The sequence below is a fragment of the Melozone crissalis genome, unplaced genomic scaffold (assembly GCF_028551555.1).
Source record: "Melozone crissalis strain CALT ecotype California unplaced genomic scaffold, PUWL_Pcris_2 ptg000005l_1, whole genome shotgun sequence".
Classification (NCBI taxonomy): Eukaryota; Metazoa; Chordata; class Aves; order Passeriformes; family Passerellidae; genus Melozone; species Melozone crissalis.
Window position 1 is genome coordinate 46,931,693 of NW_026535783.1, and position 16,323 is coordinate 46,948,015.

General features: G+C 40.8%; 1 protein-coding gene across 1 annotated transcript; it reads right to left on the reverse strand.

Annotated features, from left to right (window-relative positions):
• Positions 1-10,750: 10,750 nt before the first annotated feature.
• KCNV2 (potassium voltage-gated channel modifier subfamily V member 2) lies at positions 10,751-15,836 on the reverse strand. The gene is made up of 2 exons (XM_054288767.1): positions 14,397-15,836; positions 10,751-11,045 (listed from the first exon to the last, which is right to left on the reverse strand). The coding sequence occupies exons 1-2, from the start codon at positions 15,834-15,836 to the stop codon at positions 10,770-10,772; spliced, it is 1,716 nt and encodes a 571-aa protein (XP_054144742.1). The 3' UTR covers positions 10,751-10,769.
• Between the last annotated feature and the right edge of the window lie 487 nt (positions 15,837-16,323).

Here is a 16,323-nt window from a genome sequence, read left to right on the forward strand (position 1 = left end):
GATGTGGCTCCATTAGTAATAGGAGATACTTAGGCATTGCTTCTCCTAAGATAACAGCTTCCTCAACATGAGGTATACAATACTTCATGTGGTTGGTTGCCATGGTTAAGTAAACTGTTTTAAGTTCCCATGTTTTACATACTTGAAATCAGTCTCCTAAACTACTGCATTTACTGACAGAGGTCATCATGGTCCACGACTAGTCCTGCACTCCATTGGGAAGTGCAGTGCTCAGCACACATCACAACCAGGTTACCCAGTGTTAGACTCAGACTTGAATGCATAGCATGAGGTAGAAGTCTCGTTCTCTAGGGAGAACCTGTATGGCCCTGATGTTAAAGCACACAATCAAATAATCAGATTCATGTAAGCACACATTCTTACATGGCTGTTTGCTATCCAGTTTATCAGCACCTTTTCTAGCTATGGCTTAATTTCATTGCTCCCATGTTTGTGCCAGGTTCTAAACATTATATTTTTGCCCTCAGTAACCTGAAAATTGAGAGGGGGATTTTTTTGCCCTCCCTGCTTTGCTCTACGACTAACGAGCTACAGAGTTGATCAAGGAATTGGAGCATCTCTCCAGTGGGGAAAGGCTGGGGAAACCGGGCCTGCTCAGCCTTGAAATGACTAGAGTGAGGACCTCATCAATGCCTGTAAGTGTCCAAAGGGAGGGTGCCAGGAGGATAGTTCCAGGCTCTTGATGCTGAGCAGTGGGAAAAGAGGCAAAGGGCGGAAACTGATACATAGAAGTTCCACCAGAACATGAGGAAGAGGTTTTTTTGTCCAGTGGAACAGGTTGCTCAGAGAGGTTGTGGAGTTTCCTTTCACTGGGGATATTCCAGAACTCTAGACACAATCCTGTGCTATGTGATGTAGGATGACCTTGCTTGAGCTGGAGGGTTGGACCAAGTGACCCACTGTAGTCAGTTCCAAACGGATTCGTTCTATGATTCTGTACTTTTGTAATTATTCATCATAAATGTGTTGCATATTTTGTTCAGGTTGGTTTTTTTGGCAGTAACTTAGACTTCCTAATAACAGTTCACTACCATATAAATTTACTGCCTGTTGCTAATTAAAACAATCTGTTTATTGTCACAAAAGAAAATCGTGTCACACTAGTGAGCTGCAATCTTCAATAACTGAGAGGATGTGTTTACAAGCAGGAACACTTAATGCCATTGCCAAGCAGGTCTAATTGGGATTAACCTTTAAGTATTTACACCTACTCAAAAACTTAGGTGGAATTAGAAGGGAGCACAGTCAGCAAAGTATTAGTGAATCAACAGATGCAAATAAACAAACAATGTTAGAAACCATTTTCATAACTATAACATTATGTACTGTCCAAAGTAACCTAAGTAAACTGCAAATTACAGTTAGGTTTATGATTTATTTGTTTTTATGAATTTGCCTATTTGAATATCTTATAATTTTTTTGTGAACTAACAAATACTGTCCCCAGTGAGAAGCAAGAGATTATTTATAAAGATGAAACAGTGCATTTCACTGCTTTAAACTATTTAGACTTAATCATACACATCTAGAAAATGTACTTAATTCCAGCCTCTGATTGGCAAAGGCATTAAGTGTTCCTGCTTGTAAACATGTCCTCTCAGTTACTGAAGATTGGAGCTCATTAGTTTCTGTAACAGGATTTTCTTTTGTGACAATAAAACAGATCGGCTTAATTAGCAGCAGATAATGAATTTAAACTGTAGTGAACTGTTTCTAAAGAAGTCGCAGTTACTGCCAAAAACCCAACCTGAATGAAATATGCAACAGATTTGTGATTGAATAATTAATGGTACAATAAAACAGGGAGAGAAAAAAAGTCTGGTACAACCCTTCTCTATTTTTTGGGTTATTAAGGGGAACTAATGCTTAGAATCTGGTACAGACATACTTCCAACCAAGAGGATTACAGGGAGCAGTGAAAATAAGTCATGGCTAGAGAAGATGCTAATAAACAGAACAGCAAAAAGCTGTGTAAGAATGTGTACTTACATGAATCTGATCTGATGCTTTGATTGTGTACTTTAATTACAGGTGCTTTAGCTGGATGTGTACCAGGCAGTTTATTTGCATTTTTGAGTCTACGTACATCATTTATTTGAAGTTATGTGCAGTAATTTGCAGTGACTAGCAGTTAGTTTTCTTTACCACAACCTGAGAAATGCCTCTCTTCATTAAGTAGGCATCAGTTAAGGGTTATGCTATAGTTATCACTGTTTTCCTACCAGAGATACAACACAAATTTTACTGTGAAGGTGTCTTTAATGTCAATTGAAAACAAATTCTAGAATAGCCTAAATGGAAGGAGAGAAAAAGTAGGATATGTGGAATATGAAAGATTGTTTCAATGGCTTAAGCTACATCAAGGAGTGGCATGGTTTTTCCCAGTGAGGAGACTGGTTGGATGCAGTGCCATGTCTGTCCCAGTCTGCCATGGGTCTCTGTGGCTGAGTGGAGGCAGAGAAGTAAATTTTTGGAAGTTTCTGAAATAACAGTGGTTTTTTCTTGATTCGTGGCTTTTTAAAAATGTATGCTTTTTGTTTTGTTTCATATGTACTTTTTTGTCTACTTTAGGTTATGCAAAGTGCTCAAATTATTGCCAGCAACTTAATATAGCTTGTAGTAATTTTTTATTGCCAAGAAAACAATGGAAGTGCACAGGCTGCAAGTAAATTTTTTTTGCCTGCTACTTGCTCAGAAGAAAGGCTGTGCCAGCAATTATGAGGCATTTGTTTTAAAACCATTTTCCTGAGGTGAAATACCTGTCCCTTGTGACCGGCTAACACCTCTCACCTTACTAAGCAGAATTTGGAGGGTGAACCACCATTATGAGCACTGGGACAGAAGAGGTGGTAATGATTGTTTCATTTTCTGTTCTCAGAAGACAGAAGACCCATTTCCTTGGTATTGATATATATTACAGTGTAAGAGTGTATTTTACGTTACCTTGGAAGTAGGTGCATGCAGATGGGTGCAGTTGCACCTCAGTAGCTCTTGGTTTAAGGTAGAGAAGAATCAGCTTTGCTGCTGACAATGGGATCTACCAAGAGCACGCAGTGTTTTGCTTTCCCACTGACTCCACCAACCTCTGTTTCTTCAAAAGCAAAAAAACCGTACACAATGACTTTGAGTTTGTGTCTGAGTGCAGAACTGAGGGAAAAGGTGGGATCAGCAGAAAATGCAGAGTGATTGGCTTAGCTGGAAATACAGGAGGAATGTTTGGGGACATTGTGACCCATAACTGAGACTTGCTCTCTTAGTCCTGTCCACGTCCTGTCTAGTTGGGCTGTAGACTGTCACAATGGACACAAGGCCATGCCCACATATGCACACCACTTGGTACTTATGGAGTTATACTGTGTGCTTTCTTTGTTCCTGTGTTATGTCTAAAAATTAAATTATAATAATCTGATATTAAAATTGGTACCTTTTTAATTTCTTACACGTTTATGACAGATTCTTTGCTAGAGTTCATTGCTTTAATCAATAGATATTTCCTTTTGGTTTCTTGGAAGAAATCTGTACTGCCCATTTAACATTTGGCATTATCAGGTTTAAGATCATTGCTAAAACCCATCCATTTTGCCTCAGTGTGTATCACATTGCTCAGCTGCTGTGTGAAAACACCAGAGTTCATTTACCCTTAACCATATTATTTTTCCATTGGTTTCCTTGTTTTCTGCATGGGGTTTAAAACTCTTGCATTGAGTTGCTCCCTTACATTCACCATTATGTAAATTGCACTCTTTTTTTCTCTTTTAGTAAGTTTTTGTTGTTTAAATACCATTGTATGGTTTTGTGGGTCTTGTTTTAAGACCTGTACTTTCAAGATGTCAAACCTTTTTAAAAATGTGTAAATAGTAAATATCTTGGGTTAACCATCTAATAAAAGAGGAATAGGTATTCCTGGAAATAATTAATGTTTAAAAAACACTGATCTATTATAGTGGATCCTTCACCTTTTCTCTCATCCCTGCAACTCTTAATTTCAGCAGTTGAAGTTTTACTTAACATGATTATTTTCCTGTAAATGTATACAGAAGGTCTAACCCATTTTACATTGGCATTAAAGCAGCCAGTAGGGTGTTACACGCTGTTCTGCGTGGAGGGATTGAGGGAAGGGAAAGTCACTGATGGCTGGAAAGCTGGGAAATTTGTGAGTTAAATTCAGTTATCAGCACTAATTCCTTGCATATGCCTGACTAAACATCACATGCCTTTGTGGTTTTCCTCTTGCAGTAGTCATATTAAAGTTTTGTCAAGGGCTATACTGGTTGAAGTGGATTGAACCATCTTGTTATCTGCTGTCATGGAAGATGGTTTTAATTGCTGGATTCATACATCTTTCAATCAGGATGTGTCTTACAAGTACACTTATGCTTTACACAATGCAAAAATCCTACTGATTTCCACTGTTCTCCCCACAACTGGTTCTGCCTGCCATTCAGCTCCCTTGTCAGTCTGTTCTCTAACTGGAGTGTGTCTACATGGAGAACATATTTTACTAGAATTTAAAACCAAAAATAAAATGCACACAGGAGAGAGCCTGCAGGACCTCTGGGTATACAGACATAGACAAGCAGGTGCTATAAGCATTGAAGTAAGAAGTCATCAAAAAGTTTTTACCCCTTGCAAAACAGATACACTTGTGGGGAGAAAAAAGAAAATTGATCCAAAACAGCCAACCATCACCACCAACAAAAAAAACAAACAATAAAAAGAAGAAAAACCCAGGGTTCGTTATTTTAATGATAGACTAAATTATAAGCATCTCTGAGAAAACATTTTTTGGCGAGAAGAATATTAAGTTGTTGTTATTATTATTAGAATTAGTTGAGTATGTTGTGGTTGTTAAAGTTTCTGCTCCCAGGCTGTGGTGAGATGAACATCAGCTGCCACAATACTTCCATGAAGTCATGTTCACAGCATGGTGATAGCACCAGTGTTCAAGGCAACTGTTCTTACAGTTGAAATTCTTTCAAAGGCTGTTTTACAAATTGATATTACCCATTTTTCTCTATAGGCATTTTCAATTTTGTATGGGTTTTCCCCCTCTGTTTATCTAAACAGGTAAAAAGATTTAGAGCCTCTTTTAAATTCTGTATCTTTTTATAGTGGACAGTGAAAAAAAAAATAGGCAGTATCAATTAAAGATGTGTGGCATATGTCTGAATTGCTAGTCTTCAAATGAATTAAAAATGGTTTAACTTTTACATTATTGTAAACACTCCACCCTTGGTGACAAGACTTCAGACTTTGGTAGACTGCCTGAGGAAGGTGCAGCACAGCTGGCTAACGTGGCAGGCAGCAGGCACCAGACATTAAGGAAAGGGGGAATCTGGCAGCCTGTAACCTCTGAGCGGCAGCAGTGAACAATGTTCCATGCCAGGAGCGGTTCTTCCCACAGGGAGACCCACCCAGCTGCTTTGTCCTGCCCTGAAGAGGGCCCCCAGCACAGCGGAAGGTGCTGTCACAACCTGCCTGTGATTTCCTGAATTTTCCTGAACGTACTGGTTTTGGGGGTTTTTTGCTTCTTTGTTGTGTTGTCATCGTTGTCCCCGTCCCCTCCCCTGCCACCCCCTGCCCCTGCCAAAATTGCTGAAGGAAAAGGTGAACGCGGTGGCCTGAAGAGCAGTTACTGAGTGGTGGCAAAAGACTGGCTTTAAAGTACGGCACTTGCTTATCTAGTTATTAATGATGTCTAATTATTTTGCTTATAAATCGAGCAAATCCACTTCAGGAATTTGAATGACAGTACAGAGTAATTTTTTGGTGTAGAACTAGAACTCTGACAAGTTTTATTTGTTGATAATCTCTATCTCAGGACTTGTAGAAAGCTTTAATTTTTCTCAGCATATTTCCATTAAATTAACTAAGTACATAAAAAGCTTCTACCTCTGACCTTTCCCTATTTTAGTCCTAGATAAAGGACTGGATTACAGTCGAAAGGCATGTAATTTTTATACTACTAAATAAGTTAATAAAAGTTTTGTAATAGCAGATAAGCATATTTTTGCATGACATAAAGCCAGAATGTTCTTAACAGTTGAAGGGGTTTTTTAGCAAGGTGATGACTTTTATTTCTTGGTCTTATTGACAGTAATTATATTTCATCAAAAACCTTGAAGTATTCATAATTGATATTTTAAAAATTTCACTTAGTTTACTTACAATATTTAAAGACTGAATATTTCTATTTGCCTTTGAAACCTGGGAATAGTACCAGATGTCTATTAATCCATGGTGTACTGTAGCTACCCCTTTAAGTGCTATCTTTCTGAGTGAGAAAAGCAAACAGCTCCTGAAATGCACTGAAAAAGTGATGTTCTTCAAAGACAGGATTTGTGCAGGAGCATATTCTAAGTGAAATTCTTTGCACTATCTCATGTAGGGACAGACTCTGCATTTCTACTATCCTCACCTGTATTTTAAAAAAATGTTCTCCTTTCTTTCTTTTATTTTTTTTTTCCTTTTTACTTTTCTTGTTTTTTTCATCCCCCTTTTCCCCCAGTAATTCCCAGGACTAAATTAAGTAGAAGAAACAATACTTGGTTCTCCTAAAATGAAGCCAGCCATCCAGATAAACTGACTGTTTCTTTGTCTTACAGAGACACCATGTTTGCCAAGTCTGTAGTGAAACATAATGATAGAATATATTTTCCTTCTCCCTCTGGGTCTCATTAATATCTGCAATTAGTTAAAATAGAAGACTCTAGCATAGCCATATTTAGAGAGATTTCTAATTTCTCAGTAGTCTGAGAATTCTCCACCCTGTTTCTCCAAACCTTAGTTATGCCAAATTAGCATCTCATAAAAAAAGACACTCTATCTTTAGTAGTATTGCCCATCTTGTTGTGTTTAAGCATGTTTTCCCTTGATGTGTTATTTCAAAACCTTTTGATTGCCAAAGCCCTATGGAATGCAAGTAACCAAGACAATCATGACTTTCCTGTGTTGTTTTTGGATGCCATCATGTCTACCACTTGACTGTTTTGTTTGAGTAATTTAGGGATAGTGATGCCACTGAAAGTGGTACAGTAAATGTGGTACAATAAATTAACTGAGTCTTCTGTGGGAAACATTGTGTCAAAAAGAAAAAAAAAGGCAAAAATGCTTCATTCTCTTTCAAAACCAGCTTATACAGGTTTGCACAGCCTTCTGCAGGTTCTTGAAAGTCTGCTGGCTGGAGGTCCCCTTTGTATGGTAGGAAAAGGAGAGAATTTGTGGAAGGATCTTGCTGGTTCCCATCTACACGGGAGGTGTAACAAGTGGTGGCACTGACAGAGCCCTGAGCAATCCAGCACTGTCTGGCTCCTATAATGGTACCTCAAATTTAGGCAGAATCCTTCCTATTTAAATGCACAGCTAATGCTTGTCACCCATAAAATAAGAATAGTTGAGCCAAAGGCAGAAAACTGCATAAAATAATAGTGCCTACCAAGCACTAACTTCTAGTTTTCTGGAAAGTGCTTTACTCCACTAAGCTCCAATTCACCTCCTCACTGCAGCAGACCGGAGTTTTGCAGTTACTGCAAAACAAAATGCAGCAATTTTCTGTAGTCTTATGCTTAGTATTTCACTGCCAGACGCGTGTCCTCTGGGCTGCACACTTCTAATATGTACCTTGTGCCAACTCTAGTGCTAGTGAGAGCTCTTGGCGCTGAGCCTGGTCGTGAGCCAAGTGAGAATCCATCCCCACTCCCCCAAAGAGTCACATTTGTGTGCTGAGTCAGTGCACAGAGTAGTCGGGGTAGTACCAAGGCTGCCATCTGTGAGATGGTGGGGCTAGATGACAGATGAGGGGGCAAAGTGCGTTGAGAAAAAAGAGAGTGGAGCAGCTGCTAGGTGAGCTGAGCTGCCCAAAGTGTGATGGCCTTGGTGCTCAGGGCACCCAAATGGCACCTGGTGGTACTGGTCACAATGTCTTGTGCTTCTGAAGGGACAGAAATCACTCTCCTCTGTGTCTGGCTGTGGTTTTGGCCCATAGCCATTAGGCTGTGAGGCACTCTAAGTTTTACTTTCATGTGTTGTTTTACCTTCATGTGTGGAGACTCTGGGTTCTTTCCAAACTAAAGATTGCTTGGGCCAGAGGAGGCTGGGTGTTTGGGAAGGATTTGCTGCTTGGTCAGGGTACTTTCATAGCTCTTTATTGCAGCAGGGCCTGTCGTACACTCCTTTCCACACAGCTACGTGCTGGAAGCATCAAGCTCTATGGTGTTCTTTTACTGTCACCTTGTGGGCCATTATTTACCTAGTGCAAAGTGGAACAGATTCAACTGGAGGGGTGCAATAGACCCTCTTCAAGCTGCATTTGAGCAGTTAGAGCAGTAGTGATTTGTGCATTGAAATCTTATTGAATAGATAAAGCATTTGCCAAGGACATTAAATTCTGACTCTTGATTAAGAGACAAGACTCCTTTTTCTTCTGCTTGAGTTTGGTGTGGAAAATCTATTTCATTACACGTCTTCAAAAATATCTGGTTGAATAGGTCCTGCAGGTGAGGCAAATGGGATGAAAAACGAGACTAGTGATCTTTGTCAAGTCTGAGGCTGTGACAAAGTCCAGTCTCAGCAGAGTTAGTCCTCAGGCTCTGGATTTCTGCAGGTGGCAAGAAAAAGGCTACTGAGCCTGTCATGCAAGGCTGAGCATGTGCATCCCATCTGCATGGTCATGCAAGTATGAATTCCTTCAGCAAAGAAACTGATTTACAGTATCCTATATTTTGGAAAATTCAGTAATCACCAGGTTTAAAATACTTTTAATGGGTCTAAATCAATTTGCATGTTGAATATAAAACGTTTTTGTGTTTTTGCATGCTTGTAACTTGCCACCTCATTGAACTGCAGTAAGAGGTTTCCTGTGGTTCCTGGAAGCTTCTTGTCCTGTTGTTGCTGTGCAGAAGGGCTATGCAAATTCCCTAGAGCCCAAGCAAAGCAGGTATTCTTCTCAGTGAGTGCCAGGATTGTGCCTGCTGCATTGTGTGCAGTCCAGAACAGCAAACATCTATCACATTGATCTCCCAGGGCTCAGCTGTGCCTTAAAGACATGGTTTAGCTTTTAACAGAGCTGATCAGCACACAGTGTTCTGACTGTCATTCCTAAAGAACAAAATGACAGATGGGCTTATGATACATTCGTCTGGAGGTAGAGAATGAGAAGAGCAAGTTGGTTACTAATTACCTTCCCAACACGGAAAAGAGAAATGTCCCCATGCTTGACACAACTCGCATGGATGTGTCAAAATTAATGAACATTTTCACCCTCAGCTGTCCCAGAGTGAGCTTCACACCATTGTGTCCCATGTGGCCCTGAGATCTTAATGCAGCCATTTGCATTCATCAGGGCAGCACAGACACAACGTGAGAGTTCAAGAGTTTTGAAATGCATCGCTGTCATCAAGATGCTTTGCAGGAGTGCTGCTGACTAACAGCCATGGGTCATATCAGTGCACTGTTACTGTTGATCCTTTTCATTACACGTTTTTTCTTTCAGATCTGTTATTCAGATTACTGTTTTTAAATTGGGATGACTGCTCTTATGTAAAAAATTATTCCTGATAGTCTCAGAAGTAATACATAAACTGAAATTCCATCTAATTATTGTTGATTTTATTTTTTATTTAAATTTTGAGATGAGTTTAGACACATAAGAAATCCCGTCCAGCTGTGCAAGAAGACACAGTAATCTTAGGATATAAGGTACTCCTGGGGATGAGCTAAGGTGTCAGGATTGTGTGCCTATGGCTGTATGTGCCAGACAAATTATCTTGATTTTAAATAATGTTTAAAATTGGTTACAGTGAAGTGCTGATAAAATCCTTTGTATGAATAGTCTTTCAGAGTTGCTACCCATGTATTTCCTTTGATTATTTTAAAATTACTGCTTCAATACTTATGTTCCTTGACAGGTCTATTATTCTAACAATCCAATAAGTAGATACATTAAATATTGCAAAATAAATTATTACTTAATCCTATACCTAAAAAGGATTGAGTTTGGAAATGTTTTCAGATTTGATCAATGAGATTTATCAACTCAGACTCCAGAATTCTTCACTAATTCTTGTCATACTGAAAGATGATTATAGAGGTGGGGTGGTGGGAAATGCTAAAAACAGTGCATTGCTTGACTAGGCATGAAAACAGGAGGGCTCATTTGCAGGGCTGCATTTGAAAAATAAAATTAGAACAATGAAGCATAGCTATCTGTCAATGGAAACAGAGGCTGACATTTTAGGGATTATAGCTGCTGCTAGTATTTAGGTAAGTGCTCTAGGCCATTTTCCTCTAATTGAAAGCTGATGTAAAACCAATTTAAGTGACACAGTCAGTATATTGGGTATTCTATTAGTTTAACTTTTGACACTGCCATGGCAGAAGTAAGGTGGCTGACCCTTAATGACAACAATTTGTTTTGTGTTTGTACAATTATGGTGGGTCTTTATTGTCAATCTAATCAGTAGCAGGGGGCTAAATCTTAATGTGAGACTTATTCAGAGTGTTTAATCTGAAGGAATTCATTTCAGAGAGTTGATGAGCATTCAAGTGCTGCTCAGAGGCTATTGGAGTTAAAAAATTCTGTTGTTTTAATCTGAGCCTTTTTAATTTTGAAAACAACCCCCTTCAAAACAGATTTCACCATCTACTTTTGTTACTTTTGGCCCTTTTCATTTATCTTTTGGCTGATTTGTTTTTCCTTTTTCTCCTCCAGCTTCTTGGTTGCCTCCCCATATCCAAAGAAGCACAAACTATCATTGCTGTGACAAAGGGTGGGGTGCACCTTCTCCACAGCACTCAGATATTTTCCTCATGGCTCTCCGTGTGAAGTCGACCTTCCCTCTTTCTTTCTTGAGAGCTGTGTACTCATAGGCCTTCAGCTTGCTGTAATAGTCTGAGAACTTATTGTAGAGGATGGAGATGGGCATGCCATTCAGGATTATTCCAAAAGCAATGCAGAGGAAAGCAAACAGGCGTCCAAGGTGCGTTTCTGGACACATATCTCCATATCCCACTGTAGAGATGCTGACCTATAGGCAAACCAACACGCAGCTTATTAGCTGAGCTAAGAACACAGACAGATATGTTCACTGATCAGGGACAAGGTTAACTCTTTTAATTTGCATTGTAACTCTAAAATATTCTGTGCTGCTTTTGTGTGTGTGTGTGTGTGTGTGTGTGTGTGTGTGTGTGTGTGTGTGCCTGTGTGTGTGTATGTGTCTACTAGTTTTCTTATGCAAAATATTCCTAATTAAAAAAAAAAAAAAAAAACCCTCTCATGGAGTAAAGAGAGATAATGGTTTGACACCATTCAGGAGGATTTTTAGATTTTTACCCTGCAGAGGGAATTCCCAGACAAATTCCATACCAGGCTGTCCAGAAGGTGAGTTTTTGGCTGTAGGGAAAGGATAGATGTGGCTCCCTAGCCATGCAAATCCACTGATAGTTGCAACCCTGCTCCCTCATCATGTCACTTGGAACAGATGTCCTGTTTCTAAATCCACTGTGCTGATAAAACCCCGTATTTGGGACTTATCCTCTGGTTTGTATTTTGAGTTTTACCTTTGTTTTTCGTATGTATTTTAGGAACTAGTGAAAAACACACAAAACCCTTCAATTAATTTTGAAATAAATTTTCCTATTTGCCTTATAGGAAGAAATTACACATGACCTCAAAGTTACTAGATGAAATCCCCCTTAATGATTACATACCTACAAGGAACTGTAGCCTGGAAGGTTTTGCTTGTAGTGTATGGTTGCAATATGTATAGTTATAGTGTTAAATAAGTACACAGGTGTGTAATTTTTGCTGAATTTCCTTTTGAAGAAGGATTTAGGGGTTGTTAAAAATGTTTCAGCTTTGGTTGTTGAATTATTTTTTTTTTTTTTTTTTGAGAGTGATGGTGTTTAGTGTATTTATTTGATATGATTCTGAACAATTTGCCAGCTCACTATGTACATACCCTTACATTTTTCTTCTCAGCCAATCTAATTTTCTCTTTCTAGCCTATGGATATATGAGGGAACTGTTTTATGGGTCCAGTGCTACACCAAGTACTGAAATATTTCCATTGTAAAATTCAGATTAAAATTAATGGATGTTTGATTATGGAGATGCTGCTACATTTGAAAAATCTACTCTCAAACAGTCCACATAAGATAACTCCTAATTTATTTAGTTTCACTGCACACATTTTGATGTTTAATATTTTTTACACTGAGTAAATATAACTTACTTTTTTTCTGGCAGGTAAAACTTTCATGTTGCTGTCACCTCTCACTTTCTGGTCTGTGCAAGGGACCTTTTTCAGCCAGTGAATTTTATTTGATTTTTTTCACAGTGTCTCAACACACTGTATATATCTGCTAGACAGTAACCTAAAATTCTGACAAAAATAAGCCACAGACAGTAGGACTTTGACTGTAATGCCCTTGTGGCTTTAACACTAAAGTAAGTTTTCAGAAGGTCACTGTGTAGAGTTTGTCATCTTCTAAAATGGTAAATAGAATGATATTTCAAATGAAGAAAACATTAGAGTTCATGAGACAGCACTGGGTGAGCACATTTTTAGGATGCACCTGGTGCTTCCTATGGAATAAAAGGGATTAGTGATTTGGTTTAATGGAAATTAAGTCACTGGATTTGAATGATAATACAGGATAAATATGTCCAAAAATAAATACTGAGATGAAGGCAAGATGTTTATGTCTACCAGCCAGGACAAAAACATTATCCTGTGATAAGGTTCTGTACCATTGCCTGTAACAGTTTAGGAGGGATGCTTCTTCTCCTGCATGTGTGAGTTGGTGAATGCTGTTGGATTTTTATAAAATTCAAATGATCTAGATATATTAATTTACAGGCTGTCAAAAGTGTTTTATGCTTTGGAATTGCAATGTGCATGATACAGCTCCTGTTTTGAAGGCACTTGCTCAGTTAAATAGTCCTTTTTCACCTAGCCATATAAGTTTACTAGGAATATCTAAATTATTATGGTGTCACCACTTTGCAAAAATGAGCCCTAAAGATTTTGCATATGACCTGCATGTTCAGAAGACAGAGTATTTTAGCAATGTATGAATCACCAGTGTTTTCATAGCCTTTGTATATCACTTACAGATGATCTATGAAGGTCAGATTACAAGACCTTCTTTCCTTTATTCACTGATTTTTCCATCCTTACATGGCCCATGGAAGGATGGAAAAATCAGTGAATAAAGGATATTCGGCACAGTTACACATACACATGTGCACACATATAAATGTGTGCATCTATGCTCGTCTGTAAGGCTTTTTTTCTGCCATGTGCTGAATCACTGCAAATGTGTGGTAAACCACCACATCTCATCATCCATGGCTGAGCCAGAAGCGCAGACCTTGGGCTCCAGGATGGCTGGCCAGGGTAAGTGACCTTGAATGGGTTGGGATTACTGTCTGGTGGGCCTCATATGCATCTTGGGGCATCCAGTGTCAGTGCTGATCAACCAGCATGAGATGTTCTAACTCCTATCCAGTCTATTCGTATGAGCTTTTTTCTCCAGGGAAGTGACTGGGACAGAGCTAGACCCATAGCCATGCTCAGAGGTCAGAAGTGCTCCTGGGGCCCCACACAGAAATAGACTGTGCAGGTTGGCATCAGCTGCTGCAAAACAAAATGTATGTAACAATGGTCTAGAACAAGCCTTAGGGTTATGGATGGCCAAGGTGTGGGTCCTGTGCCTTCCCTCAGCATTGACAGTGTCTAGCTACCCTCTAGTTTCAGCTAGGGTGCTATAAATACAGACATCTTCTGCAACACAGCAGAGCACAATCTCTTGTGTAAAACAACTGTTGGTCCTAGTGGATTTTTAACAGCCAGAGTTCTGGGACAGCTTTCACTTTTAAAGTGTGGGTGATCTGACTGTAGTTAATAAACTATGTCTCATCATCTTGCAGTTTTATGGGTTGCAGAAGACCTACACATAGAATAAGAACAAAAATCCTGTTTCTAGAGTGCCAAATGCATGCATTTCCCCCCCTATTGTTTTGACAACACTGACAATGGCACTAAATTGGGAAATGCTTTTTTTTCCCTGTCTTTGACCACTTCTTCTTTAAAAGTGAAAATACTGTCTGCATTTGGAGATATGGGAATTTCAAGACCACCTGCCTGATTAAGTCTTGATTTAAGCTTACAGAGAGGTGAATGAGTGCATGTGTGTGTGTGTCTGTGTGCACGCAGGCATGCATATGTCCTGTAAGCTCAGAATTCAGAGCAGATGTTCACTGATCTAAGCCTGTTGTTTTCAAGACTGTCAGCAACTCCAGCTGGGAGGAGAGGGGAAGGGGAAGGGAAGGAAGGGAGGATCTCTTTACTCAGCAAGGTAACGTGTTTACTTACGGCAGCCCACCACCAGGCATGGGGAATGCTGGTGAAGTTGGTACTGGAGACATCGTGCTCCACTGTGTAGACCATGGCAGAGAAGGCAAAGATGCCCATAGCAATGAAGAGCAAAAGACAGCCCACCTGCTGGTAGCACTGGCGCAAGGTAAAGCCAAAGGCACGCAGCCCTGTGGAGTGGCGGGCCAGCTTGAGGATGCGGAAGATGCGCATGAGGCGCATGATGCGAAGCACTTGTCCTACCTTGCTCACTCGCCCCACCTTCTCGATATCGTGCTCGTGTTGGGAGCCCCGACCCCGGGGCTGGTCATCGTCAGTAAAGCATTCAAGCAGCAGCTGCAGATAGAGGGGCAGGATGGCAATGAGGTCTACTGCATTGAGGGCACTGCTGGCAAAGCGGCGCAGGTCTGGGGTAGAGACCAAGCGCAGCAGGTACTCCAATGTGAAGAATGCAATGCACAAGGTCTCCACATGCTCCAAGACAGGCCGGCTATCCCCACTCTTCCAGTCTACCTGCTGCATCTCCTCTACTGTGTTGAGTGCCAGGGCAACCACGGAGATGAGGACGAAGAAGCTGGAGGCCACTGCCATCACTTTGGCGGTGACAGAGGAGAAGGGCTTCTCCATGAGGTTCCAGAGGCGCCAGCGCTGGGGCCCGTAGTAGCGCATGTGGCGGAAGAGCTGCTCATTCTCCTCAGCCTCTGCCTGGGAGCGCAGCTCCCGCTGCACCTTCAGCTGCTCGCTCAGCTCGTCCCGGCGCTCCTCAAAGCAGATGCGGCAGCAGCGGGGTGTGTATTTGAGGCGCACACCCCAGTAGCTCAGCTCCTCCAGGAAGCTGCGGGGACACAGCTCGTCCCTCACCCGCAGCACCCCTGAGGCATAGAAATTGTACACCAGCTGGAAGACAGCTGGGTCCCGGTCAAAGAAGTACTCATCCACCTGGGCAGCGTAGTCGTCGCACAGGCCCAGCTGGCAGCGGCGGTCAGTGGAGGTAGCCAGGCGGCCCAGGCGCGTCTTGGGGTAGATGGCCACTGCCTGGTAGGTGAGGCGGTAACTCTGGCCACCAACATTGATGTTCAGCACAGATGGAGTAGATGATGTGGCCGGGGATCTAGAGGAAAGAGCAGGGGAACAAGGAATAAATGATGAGGCCTTGCTTTCGCCCTTAAATGCATCTTCATGTTGCCAATTTCCTTCTTCTTTCTCTTCATCTTCCTCATCTTCATCATCCACATAATAGTTGTAATTCCCCTCAGGTCCTAGTTGCAGCAGGGGCTGGGTGTTCAAGGCAGTGGTGGCAGAGGTACCACTCTGCTTGTCTACATGAACAACTTCCTTCTCCTTCCCCTTGCAGGGCTGCGGAAGGATGTTTGGTGCTTCCATCTCTCTGCCTTTATGTTTTAGGAAAAGAAACTCTTGCTGACTGTTAAACTGCAACATAATATTATTCCTTACTCTTCTCCCCTCTTTGCATTCACGCAATCAAGTGGTTAATACCAGTCCTTTTCAACTCTGCAAAAGCTGGCAACCTGGTTTTCTTTCCTCTTTATCTCAGAAGTATTATGCACAGCAATAGCTCTGCATATGTCTCCCTGCCAGCCACCACTCCAGTTGTTGTGAAAGCTCTGTGTGGGAGATAGACACATGAAGACTGCTGTTGACCGTTTTAATCTTGCTGACAGCAAAGATCTGAGTGCTTAGAGGAGGGGATTTAAGGGCTATTATCCTGTTCGAGCCTCGTTTCCCTTAGGCTGTGACGTGAATGATTATGGATCTATAAATCTATGAAAAATCATTAGGGGGGGAAATCCCCTAAAGTTTTATTGCTAATAAAATCCACACATTTTCCTATTTAAAATATATATGGATTAAAAGTAATCTGAAATAAAAATGTATGAGGGGCAGAGAGAAAGAGAGCAGTACGGAT